The following is a 27,580-nucleotide window of genomic DNA, read 5'->3' on the forward strand; positions in this document are numbered from 1 at the left end:
GCGCTGATTGGCCAAGGAGGGACGGGCCTGTATACCGACAGCTGGCACTAAACCAGTGGCCTAGCCTAAATGCAGGCCTCCTGAACGGCAAGTGGATAGATAGCGTCGTTAGATAAAACATTTTTCCTGTTTTTTAAAGCGACCTTTTGCTGCAAACCCCGCGCGAGCATTCAGCTGACGTCTCAGCATCTTCTCTGCGCGCGCTGCCCTTCACGGCTCAAGGGCGACATGACGCTGCTGCTGGTCCGGCCTCTCCGGCTCAGCGCGAGCATCTGTCCCCTCCTCTCACACGCTCGGTGCGTCCGCTTTTTTGAAGATCAGACCCTTATAACGACATATTATTATAATATGTATGCCCCGCCCCGTATTATACACCAACATGGGCCGCCAGTTACAGGCCCATTCATATGATTCAGGTGAACTCGTTTCCAGGCTGCAGTGCAGCATCAGGATGCTGAGGTGACGACTCGGTTCATGTGACAAATACACATTGAATTACGTAGAAATATACCAACCAAACGTCACTAAAAGAAGCAGTTGTCGCTGACACATGAACGACGTCGAAATATCAGCACATAAATCAATATATTATGGTTCGTGGAAATATGGTTAATAATTCCCTCACTGACACTAAGTCTAAAACACTGTGTTGGCTTAATTTGACATGAACGCCTTTCAAACCATCTATTGACTCACCTGTGTAGGATGCAGCTGCTCAGCTCTCTCCGGTCTGTATCTCTGCTGGATGATGAAGACCTGCGCGGTGCATCCAAGGGAGATGCGCTATTCCGGAAATATCCCCCCAAATAGACGATTTCAAAATAAAAGCATGGTGTATTTACTTGACAGACGTGTACTTTTTTGAATTGCCTCCGAAAACGACAACGAAAGAAATGTATTTCGAATAAATTAGATTCCGTTGCTCAAAATCAAGATAGAAGAATTATTGTCGTTTAATAACGAAAATCCCAACCGGAAGCTTTTTTTTTCTCCGTGAATTTGATTTGGGTGATCCAGGATTAAAGATGTCCACTCATCCATAGCAATGACATGGTGACTTAACTGGAGCATGCAATCCAAACGGTATGTATTTATACACCAAAAGGACTAATTTAATGAAATGATTAAAATGATTTTGCACAAATTATTATTTGAGTTTTCCTCCATTTAAATGTTTTTGTTTTCTCTGAACCGCAGGTCTAAGGACAGCTCCTGAACTAAATGGACCTAGGGTGAGTTTTCCTGACACTTCATTTTCATTTTCTGTTTGACTTAGATTTTATTCAAACAAGAACATCAGTCCTCTAAGGCTGCTGGGAGCTGCGTCTTTTGTAACTCCCCCCGACTGCAGCGAGATCAAGGAGTCTGAAGGTTTATCACAAAACACTGGACATAAGTTTGTCATATTATAAGAAAGATTTTACAACTCTAGGAAGTTATCATATTTCATCGCAAAAACATCCAGGTGGACAGCAGAAATATCAGCATCGGGATTATAAAAGTATGAAATTGGCCAATATGTACCAATACAAGGAATTATACTCATTTAAATTGTGCTTTTCTAGTCTAGCGACCACTCAAAGCCCTTTTCAACACAATTACCCTGTCTGAACGCAACCTGTCAAACACAAAGCTGGGCTTAACAATATAGTGATAGCTCTCTGTGGGTTCATCGCTAATAGTGACTCCTTTCACATCACACATCATCATTTGAGCCATTGTTTTAGAAATATTGATCATATGCCATTAAGATAGATAGATAGATAAATAGATAGATAGATAGAGAGAGTGAGAGAGAGAGAGAGAGAGAGAGAAAGAGAGAGAGATTAAGAAGTCAGGCTGTAGGGAGTCTGTACTGCATCGAACTCTGATTATTATGTACTAACTGCCTTATTACACCTCATTTCTTGTTACTACTACCTCAAATAAAGTGCTACCAAAACCACTCCTCTCAGCATCCTGAGAATAAGGTCTACCAGATGTGGTGGAATAGTCCCCAAGTGGCCAAGTGTTGAGTCAGTACTAACAAGATCCTGTAGAAGTTTTCCTCTTGCAAATAACCCCCCAACCCCCAGTTCCACATGGTGCAGGGTTTAAATCAGGACACTGGCTGACTGCCAGCGAGCAATTTTACAGGCATGGAACTCCCATAATGTACATAAATTACTGTGGCAGACTTGTTTGAGAAACAGCTTTTATAGCTTTCTGCCTCATTCCGGGGTGCCATGTGGTTTTCATATATGCAGATGTAGAAGTGTGTGCTTGCTGTGCAGAAGAGAGCAGAGCACGCCACTGAGATGCATATGGACTAAAATTCCAAGGTAATGACTGGAAGATGCTCTTTGGAAAATGTCTTTCCATGGATTCCAAATCAGAGATTGACTCTTTAAAATCTTATTCAGAAGACATTTCTCTCCTGCAGCCGTTGGACCTTGACCCTTGGTTTCTAAAAACACTGTGCTGATAACTTCTTTAGGATACAATCTGTTTTTACCATCCATACTTAAAATGTATAACGACACAGTTCAGTGCCGATGCAGGAGGAAGTGTTTTCTGGGTTGAGCAGGTGAACTGATTCAGTCGGCAGAAGACTGACTGAATATGGAGGCTGGGTCTGAAAAGAACAAACAACAAGACAGAAAGAAAGAACAAATACCTCAATCATTACATGTTGTGCGGATGGATAAAAGCAGATTGGGTTGCATTTGCATTTATATTTTCTGTTGCTAACATTGACAAAGCTAACAGGACATATTTAGCATTATAAAAACTCATAAGCAAGGGCGCTCGCCAACGTTGGCTGCCAGATCTCGTGAAAGTGTGTTCCTGATACGGTCTCCAACAAAGTTTCTATTAGTCTGTTATAAAAATACCATTGCAGTGCCAGAATGCTCAGAAGATATGTAGCGTGCAAAATAAATGGGTGCCAATATTGACTTTTGTGACTATGGACACTTTCACTTCTCCCATCGGAGTTGATAGAGTCAGGACCTGCCGCTCTTTGCTGACATTGGAAACAGCAGTTGGACAAAATCATTGAAGTTAACTTGAGGAAAGAGCTTTCAATGAAAGGCGTTTCAGCAACACTTCTTCAGGGCCCTTTTAAATTCCTGGTGTCTTTCATCTATTATGAATCAATAAACTGAGCATTCTCTGCGTAGACGGGGGAAAGGAGTGGAAACAGGAACAGATCCTGTCTGACATTCCTCCCTCTGCTGTGCCTGAGCTTGCATACAAGCAGATCGGTGCAGCTCTGCGATGACTATTCCAACCATGCTGATGGGACATAGCTAAACCGAAGGGGTGTGTTACTGAATCATCGCGGGGCTGGACCTATAAACTGGAGGTGGGGTCTTACTGATATGTCTGTGTGTGTGTGTGTGTGTGTGTGTGTGTGTGTGTGTGTGTGTGTGTGTGTGTGTGTGTGTGTGTGTGTTTAGGGAGGAGATGGGGAGGAGTTTGAAGAGAGGGGGAGAGTCCTATGGAAAATAAGGGGGGTGGAGAGGAAAAACCCTGCCAGCTGTAGCTTGACTGGAGGGTTTCTCCGCTTGGTGTGGCATTCACATCCCAACGCTCATGTGGTAACATCCAGCATCGCTTGGCTTCCCCTGCACACTGGCCTAACTCCAGGGATTTCAAGTAGACAGGGCGGACAGACAGAGAGAGAAAGAGTGCATATATGCTGGAGAAAAGTTAGTTTTAAAGTAGGAGGGGAAAAGAAAAGAGGTCCAGAGAAGAGAATAAAGGGAGAAGCAGGTGAGAAAGTATAGTGTCAAGTAAAGGTTGATTAGCTGACTGTACACAACAAATCCACTGATATGGCAGCCATGGAAGCACTAGAATCCACAAGCGCCCAGCTGGAGCCTCATACCTTCACTGAGATCTCAGACGATGAGGTCAACCTGCCGCCCTCGGACGACGAAGACGATGCCCTCGCTGCAGTCAAGAAAGAGCTGTCCATCATGGGCACCGAGGGCGACGCCATCGAAGACAAGGACGAGGCGGAAAAGCCGGACCAGCAGGTGAACGGGGTCATGGTGCTGACTTTGCTTGACAAGATCATCGGGGCGGTGGACCAGATCCAGCAGACCCAGAGCGGGCTGGAGGCCCGGCAGCAGGACATGGAGCGTTCGGTGAACGGCATTCAGGGCGAGCTCACCAAACTGAGCAAGAGCCACAGCACCACGTCCAACAGCGTCAACAAGATGATGGAGAAGGTGCGCAAGGTCAGCGTCAATGTCAAGACCGTGCGGGCCACCCTGGAGAAGCAAGGAGGCCAGATCAAGAAGCTTGAGAACAACGAGGCGGAGCTGCTCAAGAGACGCAACTTTAAAGTCATGATCTACCAGGTAGGAGAGTGCATGTGTGTATGAATACACTTATCAATGTGTGTTTATGACTTGTCTGCTCGAGGTGTGAGGCTGTGTATGTAAATGATACGGCACTTATTGGTTTAGGGATGGGTGTGGCCCACTGGTGAACCAAACAAATGTTTTGGGCTCATGCATGTGGGTGAAAAATGGTGGTGATGGTTGTTTAACACAAGGTTTAATACAAGCGAACAGGAAGAAGTGTTTGTTTCTCAATTTGCTGAGGGGCCGGAGGATTTCAGGGAGTGGTTAAAGGTCACCTCAAAGCATTGCTGGCAAGAGCTTAAGTGGCAGGTTGTATGAAATCTCATCCCTGAATCCGTTTCCCAGGATAATTCATATTTAATTAATAGAAAGGTTAAACCTTTCCCTCTCAATTTAGAATATTTAATACATTTAGTTTAATTAACCGAAACTCCAACCCTAACCTGAAGTATTTTTGTCGTATTAACCTGACCTAACCTCCTGCCTGTGATCAGTATCCAGGATGAAATTACATGCCTTCAAAACAAAGATGTACCTGCATTGACACACATCCACTCCTATGGAAACATCACCGGATACATTACTCACACTTGTTTATCGGAAAACGGCTTCCAGTCATTTTCCAGTTTGGCATGTGCTCCAATTTAACTGTTGAAAGTCGTAATTAAATGCAAATAACATCAAAGCATGATCCCTTTGTGGATCTATGATCGATGTACAAACATTTTCAATTCTTGTTTTTTCTGCCTTTAGCCTGCAGGCACCATTCGTTATGAACTTTAACAACATCAGTGGCCGTGGGTCTGTGGCTGAACCCCCCCCAGATGTTGCTCTGTACCAGCCCTGCCACACCCCGAATCTGGTTCAGTGCTCAGTCTCCACTAGATATTTTCCTTCGCACACTATATATAGGACTAAAGAAATACAAGCCAGTCATGCTGGCTGCCAAAATCCAACAGAATCCATTTGTAATGTAATTCTACTCTTTTTTCAAACAAAGCTGGAACACCACAAGCACGCTCACAAGTTTTTTCTGAAGAGACAAAGTTTTTTTATTTGAGAGGGAGCTGAGGGGAGCCCTGTTTCTTTTTTTAGCCTGTGAGGCTGCTGTGTGATGTGTAATAGCTTGCAGCTTTTTGCACAGTGGCGCGAGAACATTCAGAGTTTCCACCCTTGACTCAGACATCAGGGCTCGAACCGACCTCACTCTCTCTCTCTCTCTCTCTCTCTCTCTCTCTCTCTCCCTCTCTCTCTCTCTCTCTCTCTCTCTCCCTCTCTCTCTCTCTCTCTCTCTCTCTCTCTCTCTCTCTCTCTCTTTCCAGCTGCTGGACAGAGCTCCATCTTAAGCACGCCACGCGGTCTAACCGTGGACGCTCACGAGTTAACGCTATTCTAACACGCTTGTACAATAGATTTTGGCTTCCCTGTTCCGGCATACCAGCACAGGATTTTATACATAATGATGTGCAGATGAGCAGGTCACAGCTCTCAGCAAGAAAATCCTAATCTCCATCATCAAAGGAATCTGATGACAGATCTGTTTCTCAATCTGATAATAAATCAACATTTTAATTGGTATCTAATAAAGTCTTGAAGCTGAGGATTGAAAGTTTCCAGAGCCATGTACTAGAAACACCACACGGTGGGATTTATGCCTGCGTTGGCCAACTGCTTGGGCCCTGTGGCAAGACCGACTCCATCTGAAATGCCTATCTCTGGCTCCCTCTCTAACACAAAACACCAGCTCAGGTTATGGTTGCCAGCGATGACATAATGTCAGATTCATCTTCATTAAAAAAAGCAACCCACAATGTGTTATTCTGTTTTCTATTCTCTGTGCTCCTCTGTTGTTCTTCAAGCGCAGATTCTTTCAGGATCAGTGGTAGACGGAGAAAGCCTCCCCCTCCTCCCCCCCTCTAACTGTAACACTGTTTATTTGGCTACTTGCACAGTGTATCAACATAGAAATGCTTGGCCTTTGAAAGGATTCATCAGTACTCTTGACGAACAATCAGATCAGGGCCACCCACAACAAGAATGTGAACACCGTGGAAGTGCACATAGATCAACAGTTGGAGTAGCAAGAGTAAGAACTTCAGGGAAAGACAGAGGGATAAGAAGCACAGTCATAGTAATAATAGTAAAGAGTAATCTAGCTTCAAGAAAGGTTTTATTGAATGAAAAAGACGTTTCACACCGACCGGGTCTTCATCTGGCAGACGGCCAACACGACAATGAGAGCGAGTTCAAGTTGAAGCAAATGGGAAAATACATGTAAAGTGCAAACTACTCCCACTCTCAAACTCCATTTGTGTTATTCCTATGGTCTAAGACAGTGCAAGAACATAAGTATACGTGAACAACTCTAGAGAGCTCAAACTTAAATGGGTGATGTCATCAGGTATAAAGTGTGGAGCTGCTCCGTAGACAATGCATTGGGAGAGATGTTCGAGGAGTGCACCAGTTCTGACTATACGTTACATTTTCTGTTTCAAAGCTGCAACACTACAGTAGAATACTGCTCTTGATGTTGCTTCGGGGGCCCCCAGCAGAACAAGGATTAGTCCAAGGTTACATGGGTTTAATTTCACTGGTGTTATTAAAGAATGCACAAGTATGATATTGAATATATTTTCATTCATATGGCTAGGATCTACTTATTTACAGTGCTGACATTTCGATACGAAGTCAGCATCAACATTCCCATGAAGGTAATGGGAACTCCTATTTTCTGGGGCTTCATGAGCTAGTATGAGTCTATTAGCAGTTTCGGACACATGCCAATTAGCAACACATCTGATCTTTTCGGGATATTTATCCAAAATGCTTTTTTCCCTTTCCAGTTTGTCAGGTGGCAAAACGAGTTTAGATCCAGACATCCTTGATTTATGCTTGCGCCGTCTGTGCCCTGAGGAAAAGCTCTAAAAACACCCTGTTACTGAGTTGTGTTTAGCGTTATATAGGGTCAGCTCACATGGGGAGGAAGCAGCGGCAGCGCTTTGTAGTCCAGCACAGGGTGTTTAATCTCTGCTTTATTAGCGGCTGTTGAACCCCACCCCACCCCCGGACCCCCTTCACAAGTGTGCTCCCATTAAGGCTTTGACTGACATGATTTATTACTTTGTTCATCTTGTTTTTGTTTTTTTTATTAAAAACGAATGTCCCCAACCTCAGACTCGATAAATATATATGCATTTAAAACACGTTTTATGAAAGCTTACTGGTCGTCTGTAGAAAGACTGAGTGACCTGATTCCACACAAGCATGCATGGATATCTTCCTCTTTGGTTTCAATTCACTTTTTCCACAGTGGGAATGTTTGGCACAAGATGAGTCGGATTACATTATATTTCATTGTGGCATAGCTCATCGTGATCGTTCAAAGGCTATTGTCTGTCTAATGCAAATCAAAACCACCTGTGGCTGATGACAACATTGCAAACAATATCCCATAATGCCACTGGCATGCTGGACTAGCTCATGCTACTGTATGACGTGTGAAATCAGCGGTAGCTTTGTCAGCACAACTGTTGGAAGTGACTCCCTGTTAGCATGAGCAGCTGTCCTCCTCCCGGGTGTGTGTGTGTGTGTGTGTGTGTGTGTGTGTGTGTGTGTGTGTGTGTGTGTGTGTGTGTGTGTGTGTGTCTGTCTGTGTCTGTGTGTCTTTAGCTTATTTAAGCCAGAATATCCAGTAAGCCTCACAGTTGCTTCATTATGTGCATCCCCGCTGCCAAAGAACAGAGCTACACTTACTGGGGATCCAACCTAGAATTTGACGGCTCTACCACCCAGTGTGTGTATGTGAGCGAGCACGAGAGCAATGACAATACTCTGCGATTAAAGCCGCACTGATACAGGAACAATGGATTAAAGCGTCAAACAGAGTGCAACGCTATGAATGCCTCCAAAGAGAGCCCACACATCCTCTCTGTGACGGCAGGATTTTTAAACCTCTGTGTTTGAACATATGTGTGTAGACCATAGACGGTCTATAAACACTAACCCCGCTGCCCTATTAATGCCTGAGTGAAGTTACTCTGATTGTTGCTTGAGCCGCTACAATGTTAGCATAGCGTAGCACTGAATGATGAGAGCTCCATTCAGAAAACAAACATTTTAAAAGTAGTTTGCTCGCCTTCTTGGTGACAGACCTGACAAAGCATGAATTCTGACCTTTTATAAAAACAATATCCGTTTATTGCATGCACTTAGAATCTGTTTATTTTGGGGTTCATGTGACGCTTGAAGCACACTTTAATGCCCCACTGTTTGTTTTGTTCCTCAGTCCCTCAATGTGTGCGTGCAGACCGTTGGCTGAGAGCAATACCCACTGTGCAGTGAGAATGTGTGACCGATTGACCCGAGGACCTTCCTCCATCACTTTGAGGAGGGAGGAATAATATATGTGGGCGAGCGAGAGCAAAAGATAAACTTGAGGAAGAGATGTACAGGGAGTGGATGGGTGTGCTGCGATGAAGAGCAGGGACCATATTTAGACAGCTGATTCATAGCACAGGCATCCCCGGCTCTCCACACTAACCTCCTCCTGCCTCCTCCTCCCCGGGAACCGCCCTGTTCCTCCCTCTCCCTTGCTCCTCCATGCACTAGGATAATTCAGTCCACATCGTGTCCTCCTCACCTCGCCTTACACACCCTACCCTACTCCCTCACCACTTCGACTCCATCGTTTTTATCTCTCTCTCTCCTCTCACTGCATTCTTTGTTATCCAAGTTGTTTAACTCGGTCCTCTTGATTACACAGGTCAGTTAACTGAGATCAAAAAACATGAGTGCTGGAATAAAATATATGCTTGTGAGATGTTCAAAATCTGAAATATGATGGGTCCAATCAGCAAAACCATAGCGAGGAAGTATCACTGTTTTCTCTGAAGGAGTGTCTCAGTAATTTTGATAATTAGCGATGGCCTCATGACATTTTGTTTCTCCAGGAGCTCTTATTCCCTTGATTTTGGTAAATAGCCCTCATTCCAGCGCTGCACTCGTTGTGATGCTACTCTTTAAGAGCCATACCAGCAGTTATAGACATTTTTCAGAGCAATGCAACTTATTTCAATCACATTAAATCAGCAAATCCACTCAAAGAGCCCAAGTGTTGAGCACAACTAAAGAACAAAACAGAGGACTTTCACCCAGGGGACTGGTGTTTGTGTCCTGTGTGAAACCAAAGGTCAAGTTACTTAAAGTCACTTAATAACATAATTAATGAGTACTACTAACAAACATTCTTTTACTTTTTACTAGAGAGCTTTTTTTTTACCAGCTCTAACCCCATTTTCTATCAGCAAAGGGCCTTTTTTTATCTTTGTACCACAGCTTCATTCTTTCACTTACTTCTCCTGACATTCAAAGGAATTGGAATCTTGGACGTCAATGAACATCTTACAAACAATCTGTCAGAATATGCTCCTCTTTCTTTCTCTTTTATGCCATAGCTTCAATCAACACTACCCAAAACACATGTTGCCTCCACACTCACTACATTTCAATCAATAGCCACGTACCAAACTGCCCTCTTATGCAACAGTGATCATAGCTTCATCCAAATGATTTAAAAATATTCTGTTCTGGACACTGCACCCTCAAAGGAACAAGGTCTGCAACACTGTAAAGTACACATTTCACCAAGCAGCCTGGGAGCAATAAGAGTCCCAGTCAGGAATCGCATGTAAATTAATCAAGAGTGCACCCATTCTTCTCACACCGCTCGTTCCAGGTCCATATATGGACATGCAAGGCAAAAATGTTCCCAGCTCAGTTTTCAGGCCAGCTTGTGTGTAACATTGTTTCATCTGAGAGCAGTGCTTTTTGGTGGAGTGTTTTTGGCTTCGGGTCAGTACTGTAGGTAGGAGAGGTGTGAATGTCAGGAAAGATGTCCTGGCCATCTGACGAGAGCTTGTTGACAGAATGGGGAGGAAGGGAAAGAGGGAGGAAGGATAAAGGAGACAGATAGGGAGGTCGCAGAGGGCTTATAGAGATGGAGAAAGAGAAGGGGAGAGAGTCATCTAAAAATAGCAACTATCACATACTTGTTTGATTGTGAGAAGGAAAGGGCCTTTAGGAGAGTGTGTTCCTGTTTGGTTTTGAAGATCCGAGGCCGGGCCTGGACAAGTGGTGCTGACACTCACAGGCCACAACGTCAGCTTGTTTGTGAAACCATGACGTTCAGACGTTTGTCATCCGGTTATTGAGACTTGGGTGAGTTATGCTAGTAGAAGCTAATTTAGCGCCTCCAGCCCTCAGCAGAGAGGAGCAGCGGGCTACAGAGCACTTACCCCTGGCGGCAGGTCTCCAGGGTCTTTCACTTTTCAAACTTCTAGTCTTCAGCCTCAACTATTCTGACTCGAGTGACATCACTTGTGGACATTTGTCAGACTTCACACTGCTGCCTCTGGAGAGACTAAAAGCTTTTGTACTGTTTTTTTTCACATATGCTAGTACTCCCAAACATCTGTAAACACACTTTAATGGCCTACAATCGGTGAGGTAGCTCTCCAAGTGCATGTGTCTCAAGCTGCAGTTCCTCTCAATGGATGTTGCCGCCAAGGAAACAGTTGGGGCACGTTTTCTAGACAGGCAGGTATCCTAGCCCAGTGGTTCTCAACCTTGTTTCAGTGATGTACCCCATGTGTAATATTCTTTCAGCCAAGTACCTCCTAACCAGCGCAAAGCATCTTTGGTTGAAAAAATGATGTAATACACAGTGCTGTGCCATCAGTGTCTAATTTAATATAGAATATAGAAAATCCAGTTTATGAATTTACACTTATATTTCATTGAATATTTATTAAATAACTATTTTTAAAGGATTTTTGAATGGATGCTAATTTTTATTTATATTATTTTAATCTCACGTACCCTCTGGAGTGCTTTCACATACCCCCAGGGGTACACATACCCCCATTTGAGAACCACTGTCCTAGCCTAACATGTTTAGCTGTAGTGGTTGTAGTCTTGGACCAAACTTCTTCCTTTATAAACACATCTTATTGTTATTTTGCTACAAATATGTTTTTTTTACTTCTTCTCCCTGAATCCCACTGCTCTTCTGACAACAAAGAAACATTAAAATAGTCAAAATTCCTTGGCTTGGGAATTCATTTATCATGAAGGACCACGAGTGATGCACCATGGACAAAAGGGAACATTTCACATTCAGTACAGTGCTGCAGGTTGAGTTGCTATAAGATAAGACACATCCACAGAGTGACAGACCACAGAATCGAGCAGGCTGCAACAGTTTGAATCTTTTGTGCGGCCATCTCTCAGGCGGATTCCCTCTGCACAGTCTCCACACGACCAGACACTTCAAGGTTTAAAACTCTTCTTCTGTTCAAAAACAGCATCATCATTGTTCTGCCGTGGTGAAATGCATGACAAATATGTCCTAACGCAGCTCACTTGACATCAAAAGAGAAATTATCTTTCAGATCCTTGTTTCACTTTATTTATTTTTGTATTACATTTCTAAGTGGAGCTTTTCCACATGAGTCAGACATCGATGACTCACAGTCCGAAGCTGTTGTATTAGAACACATTAGTTTGTTTCCTCATGTGATTCACTGCATCATATGATTCTAGCTCTGAATCCTCACAAAGGAACAGAGGTACGTTTGTGATAAGTAACCAAATCCTCTTTGATTTGAATGTTAGGATGTCTTCCTAAAACTTTAGTGTGTACATTATTTCTAGTTTCTAAAGTGTCTGTGTGTATAAATCTGAGCCATCAACAGGCTCATTTCTTGAAATGTGCCTGTTGATTAAAACAGTGAATTTCACATCAGAGAAAGGGTTTACATCTTTAATATGTAGCTATCTAACCATTATTATCATTCATTATGTTATGCTCTCAAAATCACGACTCACATGACAAATAATCTCACGTAAATACATGGAATGACCACAACCTCTTAACATTGCATAACACATAAAAACACTTATGCCATATTAAGGTATGACGATATCTAAAATGTAAAACGATATGTAGTCTCATATCAGGATTTCAATATAATATTGCTATATTGCAGAGCCCTGCATGTACACTATGCCTGCTCAGCATCAAACAGACAGTTATAGACTTGCTGATATGGGGCCTTTAGCAGCTAAAGAGCCAGGTATCTCCCTCAGGAGTTGGTGGAGACCAAAATCAGAAGAAAGACCCCTTCAAACAAGTTCACCATTTTAACTTTAACAGTTCATGGTTGTGTTCACAACTTTTGCCCCCAAATGGCAAAACATATATGTTAATGCAGGTTTTGGTGAATGGAAGTGCAATAGAAAATCCCTGTGACCTTAAGCCCTACATCCCTGTTCGCTCCAAGCAGAGAGAAGGACAGGAGCAAACAGCAGAGGAAGAAACCACTTCTTCTGCAGCTACATAAATCTCTCCATAAACACCGACCTCCTCCATTGTTATTGGAAAGAGTAACACGGGGTGGCCATGGGAACGAACACGGTCATCCCTCGCTGTGCATCAAGCATGGGGACCTGTACATAGACCCAGAGAGGGCCAGAGAGGGACAGAGAGAAGGGAAGCAGGGCTGTGTAAAGTTGTCTTTGAATATGGTGTTGGAATAGTACATGGTGTCCAAATGGATGGTATCACTCAAGAAAAGGAATTATTAATGATGGGGCTCTGTGTTTACCCTCTACTAAGAATTGTGTGTGTCTGTGGGGGCTGCATTTGTATGTGCGTGTGTGTGTGTGTGTGTTCCTACATGAAAGTACATGATCAGAATACCGCAAACCAAAGTATGTCGTAAAAGCATCTTCCAGTGATAGTCGACAATGGCAAGCTGTGTCTTGCAGTGAGAGCTGAATGGGGAGAGAATGAGCTGCCTCGCACACACGCGTCTGCAGCCTTGGAAACACTTCAAGAAATCCTTATTTGTGTGTACATCCTTACAAAGCTCCTCTGTTGAAGTAGAAAGGAAGTTCATGCAAACTGTTGTGGCCCCTGAATACACAAAGAACTAGAGACCCTCTTGCAACAGGATCACACCAGCTGCGACGCCATAACGGACCAGGGGCGCAAAGCAGGGGGGGAGCAAAGGCCCCTTTCCTACTTTCCAGACCCCCTTACTGCTGGTGCCCTTGTTCAGCCCTAGAGGTCTTCACGGGTCCACCCGAACCTGAGGGCCGAGACCCCCCTATAGGACTTGTTCAAGTTCGGATCCATGTTTTCTCCGTGAAAGGTTTTTTTCTGATCCGATGTGAGGTCCCGGGACAGGGATGACGTATGTTTACAGATTGTAAAGCCATGCGAGGCAAATTTGTAATTTGTGGTTCTGGACTATACAAAATAAACTGAATTGAATTGAAATAAGCGCCTGTCCTAAAATGGTGAAGTATTCCTTTAAATCACTTCCATCACCTCCATCCCCTCTTCTGCTGCCCAGATGTGTTTTATTTACAACATTTCCCACAGTGCTTAAAGGCATCGCTTGTTGTTAACCGGCCACAGCAGCGTGTGTCCATTCCATTTGATTTCAGTCTCATCAGAGACATGAATTCATCCAGAAGGAGAGAGAGAAGAGGAAAAGAGGAGAGAGGAGCTCAGTGTATCCTAAGGTGTCCCCCAGCAGTCTAGGCCTATAGCAAAATATCTAGAGGCTGGACCAGGGCAAACCTGAGCCAGCCCCAACTATAAGCCTGAAACAGCCCTAACTATAAGTGCTATCAAAGAGGAAAGTCTTAAGTCTACTCTTAAATGAGGTGACTGTGTCTGCCCCGGGACTGAAAGAGGAAGCTGATTCCACAGGAGAGGAATATTTGCTTTCTTTTTGAGAGTGAAATGTTCAGATGCACATCTCTGTGTGTTAATGTACAGAGCTGGAGTCAGGACGTGGTTAGCCTAGCTTAGCATGAAGACTGGGTGAAAGTGGAGTTAAAACAAATAAACCTACCAAGTGATACATCTCATTTATTTAATTCATGCTCATTTATTTGAGACAATGAATCAGGGATGTTTCGATTCCTGATTAACCCAGAGAAGCGACTTCTTGAAGAACAACAGTTGATGCACGTTTTGGTTTTGGACTCTTCAGAGAGACGATTGTAGCAAACCTGGCAACTTCACTGTGACAACAAGAAGCTGTTGTTCACCAAGAAATATGTATATGATAGTATTGAAAAGGGTAAAAAAAAAAAAAAGTGATTCTAAAGTGATTTTATTACTTTCAAAATGACTTTATTGCCTTAAAATGTAAATAAATGAAGTACAGTAACAAAGTGAAAGGTCTGCCCATTCAATACAATATGGTAACCATTAAGCTAAAACATATTGTGTAATGTTGTGGTTAAAATAAACTAAACAATATAAGCCACATGATAAAAAAGGTTGACCTTTCACTCTTTCCCATACTCGTGACTCTTAACTCAGAGTTTACAGAGACCTTGAAGCAAAATTAACCGCCTCCTCTTTATTAGCCTGAAACAGTGGAGCCACACACTCTGTAAATAAAAAGGTGGCTAAACTGGATAGGGCTTGTTGTACGTTAATGAGCTTGTGATCAAGGGCCACGGCTACATGCGGATTCTTTACCTCCCCATCGAGGATGAATATATTGCTGAAGAAAAAGAAAACCCAGAACTTTAAAGCAAAACAAGTGACGTGCAAAGGCAGGGCTCACCCTGCACAGGTCGCCTATCACAGGGCCGACCAATAGAGACAGACTGAGAGCAGTATCCTCATTCAACCTCAGCTGTGTGTCTTTGCACTGTGGGAGGAAGCCAGAGAACCCGGGGAGAACCCACGCTGACACAGGTAGAACATGCAAACATGCGAACCTCTGGCCGGTGGCGGCCCCAGCGAGAGCGGCTGCAGCTGACAGCACAGAAGCAATCTGCCCTCCCTGCCTCGTTTTCTGCCATCGGTCACGGACTCTAAAAACTTTGTGGAACAATTGAACTGAACTGAATACAAAAAAAAAAGCCAGATTGTCTGGCACAGAACTGGCACAGGATATATTTTGGTTTCTCTGTGTTTGGTTGCTATGGAGCTGTGACGATCTGTCTCATTCCTCAGTGATCCAAGAATCTGAGCCTCCTCTCCTACCCACCGACTGCGAGGAGGGGAAGTGAAAAAGAGGCAAAAGTAAAAGAAAGGTTGTGGCTGTGCTCCAGTGCAACAACAGGCCTGGTGACTCATCCCCCCCCCTCTCTCCTCTCTCTCTTTCTCCCTCTCTCTCCCTTCAGGGACCTGCGGCATGCCATCACTTTATATAGCAATCTCTCTCTCTCTCTCTCTCTCTCTCTCTCTGGTTAAAGGGGACGAGTGGAAAACAGGGAAAGAGTATAGGGAGTTCTCTCCCCAGGGTTTTTTGCTGTGTTTGACCATCACAGTCTTTCCCATGGCACTCACATGAGAAACGTAGTGAAAAACAAACTCGCAGAGCAGTGTCCCAAAGGAGCCAGTTTGACAGGTTGACCAGTAGGACGACTGATGCGGTGGAAACTGCCTGTCCGGCTTGAATTGATTACCATAGACGGATGATGAAAATGTCTTTCCAGCAACTAACATGCATGTGAAATGTGTGTGTGTTTGATGTTAAACCCAATGTGCAAATTCAAATCACATTGCCCACAAACCCTTGTGGTCCATAGTAGCTTGGATGTGACTTCCGAGGTTGTCCTGCTCTAAACCTGGCTGTTTAGAGCAGTTTGTGCAGGAGAGGCCAGGGCCCTATTTCTCGTACCTGGCTAAACAAAGTCAAGCAAATGTCCTAATCTCCATCTTAAATTAGCGAGATGATTGACATCAAGCTATCTGGGTTTCTTCACGGCTGATCCGCGCTGAAACGTCTCGTTAATTCTAACCAGACGTCAGTCATCTGGATAAATGCGCGCGCCCGCTCCTCTTCAGAAGGGATAATAATGGAGCACTGACACCACGGTGTTCTAACAGTACAATGGCAAATAAACTCAGAGGAACCTCTTTTTATTTCTCTAATGAGAAGCAGGAGATCATCATGAAGGCATATGAGGAAGTCAATACCGTAGTAATTGACAGCAAACGCGTTGCGAATATTCCAACGTTTTTGCAACATTGTTGCCGTGAACGCAACTTTAACATCGCCCCCGCTGCCAGACATAAGCGTCGCAAATATATCAGACAAGTTAAATGCGTCAGTGTTGGGAAAATGTATCGGCTAATTTGAAGTGTTTCATCACCCAAATCAATCAGATTATATTTACGAAATATATACTTATGAGGATATATGTACTGTATGCACGTATGAATCATGTACTATATATGTGTATATGAGTTTGAATATGTGTATGGGCGGATCAGTATATATGCATTATTCATAATCAGAAATTCAATCAATTGAAGCAGTGAAAATAAATTGTGTGTGATTCTCTGTATTCTCATCACGATCACCTTAATCATGTTCTACAATAATGATATGCATGGTGTACTAATAGCACTGTCATCATAATTCTGAGTGCTTTCAACACATCCATAAGTTTCTTAAGAGCTAAATAAACTTAAGAACAGTACGGCCTGCAGCGGCGATCAGCTGCGCCTGTAGTAATCAATGTCCGCGGCTCGAGAAGCTCTCGTAAATAAATTATTTTTTGCCGGCAAAATCTATATCGCCGCGTACAGGAAGTCATGATGATGTAAAGGATGGATCCTGGCGATCTGAAAGAACTCTCTCCCTATAAAACTAATATAACTAATATCGCTCCTTCATCAATGAGGAAGTGAGCAGCCTTTTTTGTCCGTGGGAGTGTCCAGCTTATCCAGTGAATTTCAGTAAGCCTGCCCGGGAGCAGGTTTACATTTTTGGATGTGTTGCTATGGTGATTTATCTAAGCTTGCTTCGAGAAGCCGAGAAAGCCTGACCTACGTCATCTTATCCTGACAATTAGCCCGCTAACTCAGTAAACCAGGTACGAGAAATAGGGCCCTGGTGTCTAGTCCATTCTTCTTCATCTTTAGTCGTTTGTTATGTATGCCTTGATTTGACAAAGGACAGTGTATGAATAGGGAGAAAGAGAAAAAAGGGGTGTGCCCTGCAACTAAGGACCAAGACCAGATCTGTTCCCGGGATGTTGCGGTTAGCTTGTGTTGTGTGTAGTGCATTGTTTTTAAACAGCTTTATAGTGTGCTGTTTATAGAAAAGGTCTTTTATCTCAAATTTGGAAGTGTACCAGAGCATTTGGAGGTTTGCGTACTTGGTGGAGCTTGAGCACGGGCTAAAGGGCTGTGAGCTAAGTGAGCACAGGGTCAAAGATCATTCTTGACCTTGACAGCTGCCATTGAGAAACCAATCTCACCATGAGGTCCCTTCAGTGTAGCTCTTGCTCTATATCACACCCGCGATCTGCGTGATCCAGATGATATGTGCGTTTTCCCGACTACTTGGAAACCCCCATCAGCTGACGAGCATCATGTGGGCCGCTGCTTAATGAGCCTTGTGGTGAGCTTCTTCTCTCAAGTAGAGGAGTTGGTATTTGTGTTTCCAAAGCCCCAGAAAAAGAAATGCAGTGTCCTCATTTGCTTCTTCAACGGCCCCGGTTCCTCTTTACATCAGCAATTGTGTCATGAGGAATCCTCATTTTCCTGAATTTACTGGAAAAAAAACACTCAGTGTGTGAGTGTGTACACACACACACACACACACACACACACGCACACACACACACACACACACACACACACACACACGTCTGGCCCTTCCACAGCATGGGGGGGAGGGGTATTGAAAAAAAGAGACAGAGAGGAGTGTGTTGCAGTGGGATTCCTCTCTCTGGCTCTACCAGGCTGATGAGTGGTTGCAGTGTGGGCTGAGAGTGGAAAGCTTCCATGGCGAGCTGTGTGTCCCCCCACACACACACACACACACACACACACACACACACACACACACACACACACACACACACACACACACACACAGAAGTGCATGATTGCGCGCACACACATACAAAGACCTTCGTTACACAAACACACATACAAAGACCTTCGTTACACAAACACACATCATAACTATTCAAGCATATCAACACACACATATTCACACATCTGTATGAGCACATGTTCTGATACCAGTTAATGCACATGCACGCAGTCACACACACACACACACACACACACACACACACACACACACACACACACACACACACACACACACACACACACACATCTCTTTCCTTTCATCTGGAAACATTATAGTTCCAGTTAGGCTCACCACAGTTACTATGGAGACACAAGTACAACTCAATGTTTTTGTCTGCCAAAGGAGGCCGTAAAATTGAAAATGTTTGGTTCCGGCATGGTTTTTATTTGCAGACTTTAATACTAGCCTATAATACCAATGACACAAAGTACACAAGCTCAGAATTAGCTGAAAAACATATTTTCAGCCCGAGTCAAGAAGTGTATAAACACACTTGGCTGAGGTGACTGAGCGTTGTTGTCGCTGCCATGGTTTCTCTTGTACTGGTTGATCGTCCCAGTGATTCACCGCTGACTCCGCCCAGAAAATCCAAATATGCCCACATGAAACAGCTTTGAAAATGAGACTTTCAGGAAACACACAGGGACAGACAGGAATGAAAAAGGTTTAGGAAATGATATAAAACAATAATATCAGGATGCCAGTGTGGCAGTCCTGTTTATACATAGTGATAATTACCAGAAGAAATGTTTCTACAATAGCCCAGAACGGACAAACCAAACCAAAACCTCACCGCTAGATGCCGCTAAAATCCTTCAAGCTGGTCACCAGACCAACGTGGTGACGAGTTTAAGCTCCTTAATTTCATGTGAAGGCAACGAATACAGGACGCTTCTTAGGAATCAAGAATGAACTGATGTGAACTTCAGAGACGTAAACTGCAACTTGACTGGTTGGTGGAGGCATACAAGCGCAACGTTATGTATAATGACATAGTTGGTTGGAAATAGTTTCTTTTTTTTCTATTTATTACTGATTTCTGTACAGCAATAATGAAACAAAAAGTACACTTGAGGTCTGTAATCAATCAGTGAACACCAAATCTGCATTCCTTTTTTTCCAGCGTTGCAATATTGTCGCATAGTTATGCAACGCAAGCGCAGATTAATTACAAGTCTGCAAAGCATAACTTATAATAACAACATAACTGCAGACATATGGTCACTTTGATGGACGACACAAGTGTAGCAAGTTCCTTATTATACGGACAAGAAAGACAACCGTAGCGCTCAGAGAATCCAATTTCGCTTATACACTTTGCAAAGGGGGATGTTTTTTTCTTCTTTATTTAAGCAGCTTTATTTATAACACATTTGAGGACAATGAATTTGAGGACAATGAGTATCCACAATGTACAATTAAACGGGCGACAGCAGATGATACTGACGTGCGTCTCTTCTGTAAAGTAGATACGAAAGAACACATTGAAGCACCCTTAGTTTGCATCTAGGGAATTGGACCTGCTCTTATCAAGCTTGCCACAACAAGGTCGTCATACCCAGTTAGGAACCCTCATAAGCAAAAAAAAAAGAACCTGGTGGTCAGAGTGAAGAACTGAAGGCACTCATAATAAACGCCTGTTCTGCACCCTGAGCACTCACCATGAAAGAGAAACACTACGTTGTGCTGACAACACAGATCATCAGCAAGCTGATCTCAGCAACTGACACACGCACACACACACACACACACACACACACACACACACACACACACACACACAGACAGAAATCAACATGAAGGCATAACAAGCGATAAAGAGCAGGGAGTGCAGCCCAACATTGTACTGAAAGAAATCATGAGACGACTACTCCCATCGCTCAAGGTCTCTCTCACTCACTCACTCTCTCTCTCTCTCTCTCACACACACACACACACACACACACACACACACACACACACACACACACACACACACACACACACACACACACACAGTGGTTGAATTTGTTTTGCAACTTCCCTTGTGACTGTCATTTTGTAATTCAATTGCAAACCAGATATGGGAATTATCTCTGTGTGCATGTTTTGCAAGATCATAAGACAAAATATAGCCTCACTGCCCAAACACACACACACACACACACACACACACACACACACACACACACACACACACACACACACACACACACACACACACACACACTGTAACTCACAGAACCATCACATTCCTCATTGGTCTACTTTCCATGGCTCTGGGTGAACCTTCCTGTCTTTTGTGCAGCAGCCTCATGGAGAACAATGTCCCATTAAATTAGGAGGGTCAGGAAGTCAACACACTAAGGTGAATGCCTGAACTTCCCCATACACTCTTTCCATGCACTTCGACACGCACACACACACACACACACACACACACACACACACACACACACACACACACACACACACACACACACACACACACACACACGCAGCACAGAATTCCCTGTTGAAGCCTTCTTATGGAAACACATTAGCCGGTGACCTCCCACACTCTGATCTGGCGGACTGGGCTTTCCCCGAGCTCACACTGTTCTGTCCACAAAATGTCTTTTGTGTGCGCCATGGACCACAACAATATTGTTACGAGCCCCATCCCTCCCCCAGTAGTGCTGTACAGTCCTCACAAAACCTGTTCTCACCCCGACATACTGGTTCAGTGCCTTACTTATTATCTTACTTATCCCCACTTTTTAATTTGGGCTATTTATTTTATGCCACGACAAAATGAGAGAGATGAATTACTTTATATACTGACTATGTTGTCGTAAAGATAACTGTTGCTGCTCTACGAATAATATTTAGGTATATTTTAACTGTAAGTTAAAATATTTGTTAACTGCATTTGTTGTAAAACAAATGATATATAGGTTTTTAAAAGCATTTATTTAGCCATGTAGAAAAGCAGAGAATTAAGGTATTCATAGTTCTCCGACACGCTTGGAAAGGGAGGGGTTTAGTTGGTTGCAATCAGCTACCCCACCACTAGATGCCACTAAATCGTTGAACTATTCCTAATGGGAATAGTCTAATGGGAATCTATTCACCTTTAGAGCTGTGACATATTCCCACAAGAAAAAGCTGCACGCAAACATTCCACTCTAATGTCTGCTGTAACAACAGTAATTGCGACAAACTGTGAGGCCATGTCAGAGACTTGGACCACAAGTCGCTTAAGCGCTTTACAACACCCACGGCATTGTCCTTGAGAGCGAAACAAGATGGAATGAGCTTCGGCTCAGGTATTTTCCAGCAGTCCCGCCTGTCAACGCAGCTGTTCAGGAAAGCCAAGATTCCTCATCCGAGGTCAAGTTTACCCAAGATACTGCATCACAATACCTTCATAAAACCACCATCACGCTGCAACACAACACAATGGACAGGACCCCCCTCCCCAGCTCATATACCTCGTTGATGCTATCAGCTTCCTGCTGAGCAGATGGTTTTCCAAGACTCTGAAGCATTATCCCACTTGTGCTATTATTCCATCTGTACGACAGCAGAGAAGTATCTTCCCTTTCCACACCTTCACCCTCCCACCCCCCCCTGTCCTTTGTTCTGGCTCTGCTGTGTTCCTGTTTTGAACACAGAGGCGGTGTAGAGGGAGAGGAAAACACAATACATAAAACGGGTATGGGCCCTGATGCAGACATTCAGGAGCCCAATTGCAAAAGGATTTGCTGTAATGGAAAGAGGAAGAGCCCCCCGCCTCCGTCCCCCTCCTTCCATTCCTTCATTAACAAGCATTGTTTTTACGAGGTGAATGAGGCACACGATAGAAAGGGGGGAAAAGGTTCCCTCATCTGTGAGTAAACAGGACAAGGAAAATCAAATGTAAACGGGAGATGGAAGGATTACAGTGGTGGATGTAAACAGCACCTTGACTGGTTGGTGGAAGTGTACAACTGCAAAGCTGTGATATTAGCTGTGACATTGGACATAGCTAACAATTGAGCCTTTCGTGTGACGTTTCCATACCCGTAGTACACAATATGCATATAGACATAGGGCAGGCAGACAGACACACACACACACACACACACACACACACACACACACACACACACAACATTCCTCCTCATGTTGCACTGTCACTGTCACCCTGTCTACCCCTGCTGTAGTAGGCCGTAGGCAATAAATCAGTGTTTGTGGGTAAATACCAGATTTGAGAGAATCGAAGCATGTGTCAGCCTGCAGAGAGAAACACGACCGGACCCAAAAACTTAAATTATCTCTGATCCTGACGGGAACATCCAGGAGCTCTCTCCTCCCTTCTGCATCCAGCACTGTGTGTGTGTGTGTGTGTGTGTGTGTGTGTGTGTGTGTGTGTGTGTGTGTGTGTGTCCTGTGTATGTGTCCTGTGTATGTGTATATACCATTCACATCTTACCAATGTGTGTGCAGACTTGCACTTGCGGTGCTTTTGTTGCACAACTCTTCTACACTTTGCTTCCAGCTCCCAAAAAGCCCCCCGAACATATTTGCATTTCCATGTTTCCATTCCTTTGTTGCATTTTCCTCTGTTACGTGTCCCTCTGGTTTGACATACAGTAAGTGAGAGAACCCTGAAGTCTTGTTTCAGATTCAGCTTAGTCTTGGCCACACTTGCCTCTATTGTGTGGACTGTTGCATCATTCTCACCACAGTTAACCTGTGTGTACCTGTGCACATAGGAAAAGAATGGAAAGAAATGCACGAATAGTCATACGTGCATGTACACATTCATATACAGTGGCTTGCAAAGGTACTCATACCCCTTGAACGTTTCCACATTTTGTCACATTACACGCCACAAACATAAATATATTTTATTGGAATTTTATGTGAAAGACCAACACAAAGTGTCACACAATTGTGAAGTACAAAGAAAATTCTACATGTTTTAAAAAAAAAAAAATCACAAATAAAAAACTGAAAAGTGCAGTGTGTAAAATTATTCAGCCCCCCTGAGTGAATACTTTGTGGAACCGCCTTTTGCTGCAATTACAGCTGCAAGTCTTTTGGGGTATGTCTCTACCAGCTTTGCACATCTTTAGATTAGATCCATAGATTTTTGCCCATTCTTCTTTGCAAAACAGCTCAAGGTCAGTCAGATTAGATGGAGAGCGTTTGTGAACGGCGGTTTTCAGATCTTGGCACAGATTCTCGATGGGATTTAGGTCTGGACTTTGACTGGGCCATTCTAACACATGAATATGTTTTGTTTTAAACCATTCCATTGTAGCCCTGGCTTTATGTTTAGGGTCGTTGTCCTGCTGGAAGGTGAACCTCCGCCCCAGTCTCAAGTCTTTTGCAGACTCCAACAGGTTTTCTTCCAAGATTGCCCTGTGTTTGGCTCCATTCATCGTCCCATCAACTCTGACCAACTTCCCTGTCCCTGCTGAAGAGAAGCAACCCCAGAGCATCATGCTACCACCATGTTTGACAGTGGGGATGGTGTGTTCAGGGTGAGGTGCAGTGTTAGGTTTCCGCCACACATAACATTTTGCATTTAGGCCAAAAAGTTAAATTTTGGTCTCATCTGACCAGAGCACCTTCTTCCACATGTTTGCTGTGTCCCCCACATGGTTTCTGGCAAACTGCAAACGGGACTTCTTATGGTTTTCTTTTGACAATGGCTTTCTTCTTGCCACTCTTCCATAAAGGCCAGATTTGTGGAGTGCACGCCCAATAGTTGTCCTGTGGACAGATTCCCCCATCTGAGCTGTGGATCTCTGCAGTTCATCCAGAGTCACCATGGGCCTCTTGGCTGCATCTCTTGTCAGTGCTCTCCTTGTTCGGCCTGTAGTTTTAGGTGGACGGCCGTGTCTTGGTAGGTTTGCAGTTGTGCCATACTCTTTCCATTTCCGGATAATGGATTGAACAGTGCTCCGTGACATGTTCAAAGCTTGGGAAATCTTTGTATAGCCTAACTCTGCTTTAAACTTCTCCACAACTTTATCTCTGACCTGCCTGGTGTGTTCCTTGGACTTCATGGTCCTGTTTGCTCCCCAATATTATCTTAACAAACCTCTGAGGCCGTCACAGAACAGCTGTATTTGTACTGAGATTAGATTACACACAGGTGGACTCTATTTAGTCATTCGGTCAACATTCAATCATTCATCAGTCATCAGGCAACTTCTGAAGGCAATTGGTTGCACTCAGAGAAAAGGGGGCTGAATAATTTTGCACACTGCACTTTTCTGTTTTTTATTTGTGAAAAAAATTTAAAATCATGTATAATTTTCTTTGTACTTCACAATTGTGTGACACTTTGTCGTGGTCTTTCACATAAAATTCTAATAAAATATATTTACGTTTGTGGCGTGTAATGTGACAAAATGTGGAAACGTCCAAGGGGTATGAATACTTTTGCAAGCCACTGTATATTCATTGCACAAGTTCATCAACTTAACACACAACATGAGAATTAAAGGAACAGTGCGTAACATTTAAGGAGATTAATTGGCATAAATGTAATCACCTGAAAGTAACACTAGCAGTGCATTAACATTCCTTGTGTTCTCTTCTCCACAGGATGAAGTGAAGATTCCCTCAAAACTCAGCATCTCTAAATCCATGAAGGTTTCTGAGTCAGTGTCGGGAAGCAGAGGGGGCAGCCTGCTCGAGCTCAAGGAAACTGTGGAAGAGGAGGAGGGAGGAGAAGGAGAGAAGGAAGACAAGCCCCACATAGACCTCTCGTCGGATGAGGAGGGGGTAGAGATCGAGGAGACCATTGAGGAGTCCCGTGCCGAGCGCATCAAACGCAGCAGTCTGCAGCGTGTGCAAACCCTGAAGACGGTCTTCTCAAAGGAGAAGATGGACAAGACCAGAGCAAAGACCAAAGAGAAACTGGAAAAGACCAAACAAAAGACCAGGGACAACCTGGAGAAGACAAAGCAGAAGACGAAGGACAACCTGGAAAAAACCAAGCAGAAAACCAAGGATAACTTGGAGAAGACCAGACAGAAGACCAGGGACAACCTTGAAAAGACGCGTCACAACATTGAGAAGAAGATGGGCAAGCTTGGAACACAAATGAGTGTCAACCCTGAGCGCAAGCAGAAGATGCAGACGTCCCGTGACAAGGTGAAGAAGGCCTTCACGCCAGACCATGTTGTTTACGCTCGGTCCCAGACCGCGGTGTACAAGGTGCCCCCCTTCACCTTCCACGTCAAAAAGATCCGCGAGGGCACCACCGAGGTGGTCCAAGGCACCGAGATGGTGGAGGTGTCCCAGGAGGTGGATCCCTTCGGCGGAGTGGACGAGGAGATCGAGGAGGGCGCGGTGGAGGTTGAGATGGAGATGATGAATGGAGGTGGGGATGAGGAAGAGGCTGATGAGGATGAAGAGGAGGACAACCAAGATGCTCTGCAGGAGAATGAAGACAGAGATAGAGACAGCGACTAGATAAAGAGTTGGGAATTTGCCAAGATCCTAACATAATTCCTGAAGTTCTTTTGTAAAAGAAAAAAAAAGAATTCATTCGGGGAAATGGGAAGATTGCTTAAGAATAATTACTGTTGATAACAACTTGAGTCTAACTTTTTTTTTAAATATATCATTTTTGCCATTATTCCTATTAGTTACTATAACTTTTTACTAACAAGTTATTGCTGAGATCTGGGAACACGGCGGCATTGCTATGAGTGTGACGGTCAGGCGATCAGACAGCTGGTTAACAAACCAACACAGATTATCTAAACCACTTTATTTGAAGGGAACATTTAAAGGTTGCACACAAAAACTGTTAGTAATAATCCTTCAGCATAAAAGCACAGTATTGTAGGTCACATAAGTTTGGCAAACCTATGGGTTTGTTACCATCCTGCCTGATCGTCTGGCTGTTCTGGCAGCTTTCACACTACATGAGAAAGTAGCAGCCAAGCCAGATATTTTTTACCAGGAGTTGGTGGAGCCCAAAACCAGAGCTAAAAGGAGAGCAAATATAGGATTTATATATTTGCCAGGTGGTGCTAAATAGGCAACTGCTTGCCAACATGCTAATATGTCAGTGTTGTGTGTACAGCTTGTCGTGTTTCCCTTAAAGGAATAGTGTGTCGGATTTAGGAGGATACATTGGCAGAAATTGAATATTATATTCATAACTATGTTTTGATTAGAGTATATTGTTACCTTAGAACGAACCCTTTATATCCACATGTTGCACTGCCATGTTTCTACCCAGAACGGACAAACGAAACACTGGCTCTAGCAAGGGTAGTAGCAGCAAGTTCTACTGCATAGACAGCCTAGTTTCATGGAAAGATCCTTCCAGCGGCGAAATATACTTGTTTAAGTATTTTCACGTTACCGCCACAGGAGGAGTTAGCGGAAGGGTTTTTAAGTTGGATGCAATCTGCAACCTGACCACTAGATGCCACTAAATCCCACAAACTGCTCCTTTAAGTGGCCAAAACATGACCAAAGCGCAAAGCCAGGGCGAGCTAGTGTTCCAGCGGATACAAACTGTACAACATGCCAACAGAATGGTACCCAGCAGGTCAACCTGACCGGGTTACGATATTCCCACATCTCAGCAGTTACTTTGGTCAAGAAAATGTCATTATTACCAATAACAATGATGACCAAAACTATATATATATATATATATATATATATATATATATATATATATATATATATATATATATATATATATATATATATATATATACATATATATAAAAAGACCGAATTGGTAACAAAAATATGATTTAGCAACTTAGGTTTTCCTTTATTTGACTACAGGTTGTGTGCTTAAAATAAATCAGAAAGGGCTTAATGAAAATCTTCACATATTTGTGAAAGCACTTTTAGGGTTGTTTAGAACCCATTTGTGTTAGGACAAAGGATAGGAAAAAAAGAAGAAGCAAATAGGAAGAGGAAACCAAAAAAAACCTTTGCTAAGGCAAAGGAGGCGGAGCAATTGCAGAACTGACAAGATAAAGAAATTATTAGGAAGGAACACCATCATTCCCATTGTACTCAAGTTGTCAGTATTTTCTTTTTTATCTCAAAAACCTCAATCACTCACAACTAGTGGGATGAGCACATGGGAATGAATCATCTCCTTTCTAATGAATATCAGTAACATTTGTTGAACATAAAGAAAATGATCTCATGGACTGTTGAGAAGATTCCCAAGGGCCAAATTATTCATAAACACACTGAGTACACATCCGTGCTTAAAATGCTGACATTTAATTTGTATTGCAAACCACATACGCATAGTTTTCCTTCCACCCTGTTTGTTGTTCAGCTGTTTAA

At 43.5% G+C, this 27,580-nt stretch overlaps 1 protein-coding gene across 1 annotated transcript; it reads left to right on the forward strand.

The window, feature by feature from the left end:
- The first annotated feature begins 3,652 nt into the window (after positions 1–3,652).
- cavin1b (caveolae associated protein 1b) lies at positions 3,653–26,878 on the forward strand. Its single transcript, XM_079238064.1, has 2 exons — positions 3,653–4,349; positions 24,848–26,878. The coding sequence occupies exons 1-2, from the start codon at positions 3,819–3,821 to the stop codon at positions 25,718–25,720; spliced, it is 1,404 nt and encodes a 467-aa protein (XP_079094190.1). The 5' UTR covers positions 3,653–3,818; the 3' UTR covers positions 25,721–26,878.
- The last annotated feature ends 702 nt before the right edge of the window (positions 26,879–27,580 follow it).

The sequence above is a fragment of the Taurulus bubalis genome (genome assembly GCF_910589615.1).
Source record: "Taurulus bubalis genome assembly, chromosome: 2".
Taxonomy (NCBI): Eukaryota; Metazoa; Chordata; class Actinopteri; order Perciformes; family Cottidae; genus Taurulus; species Taurulus bubalis.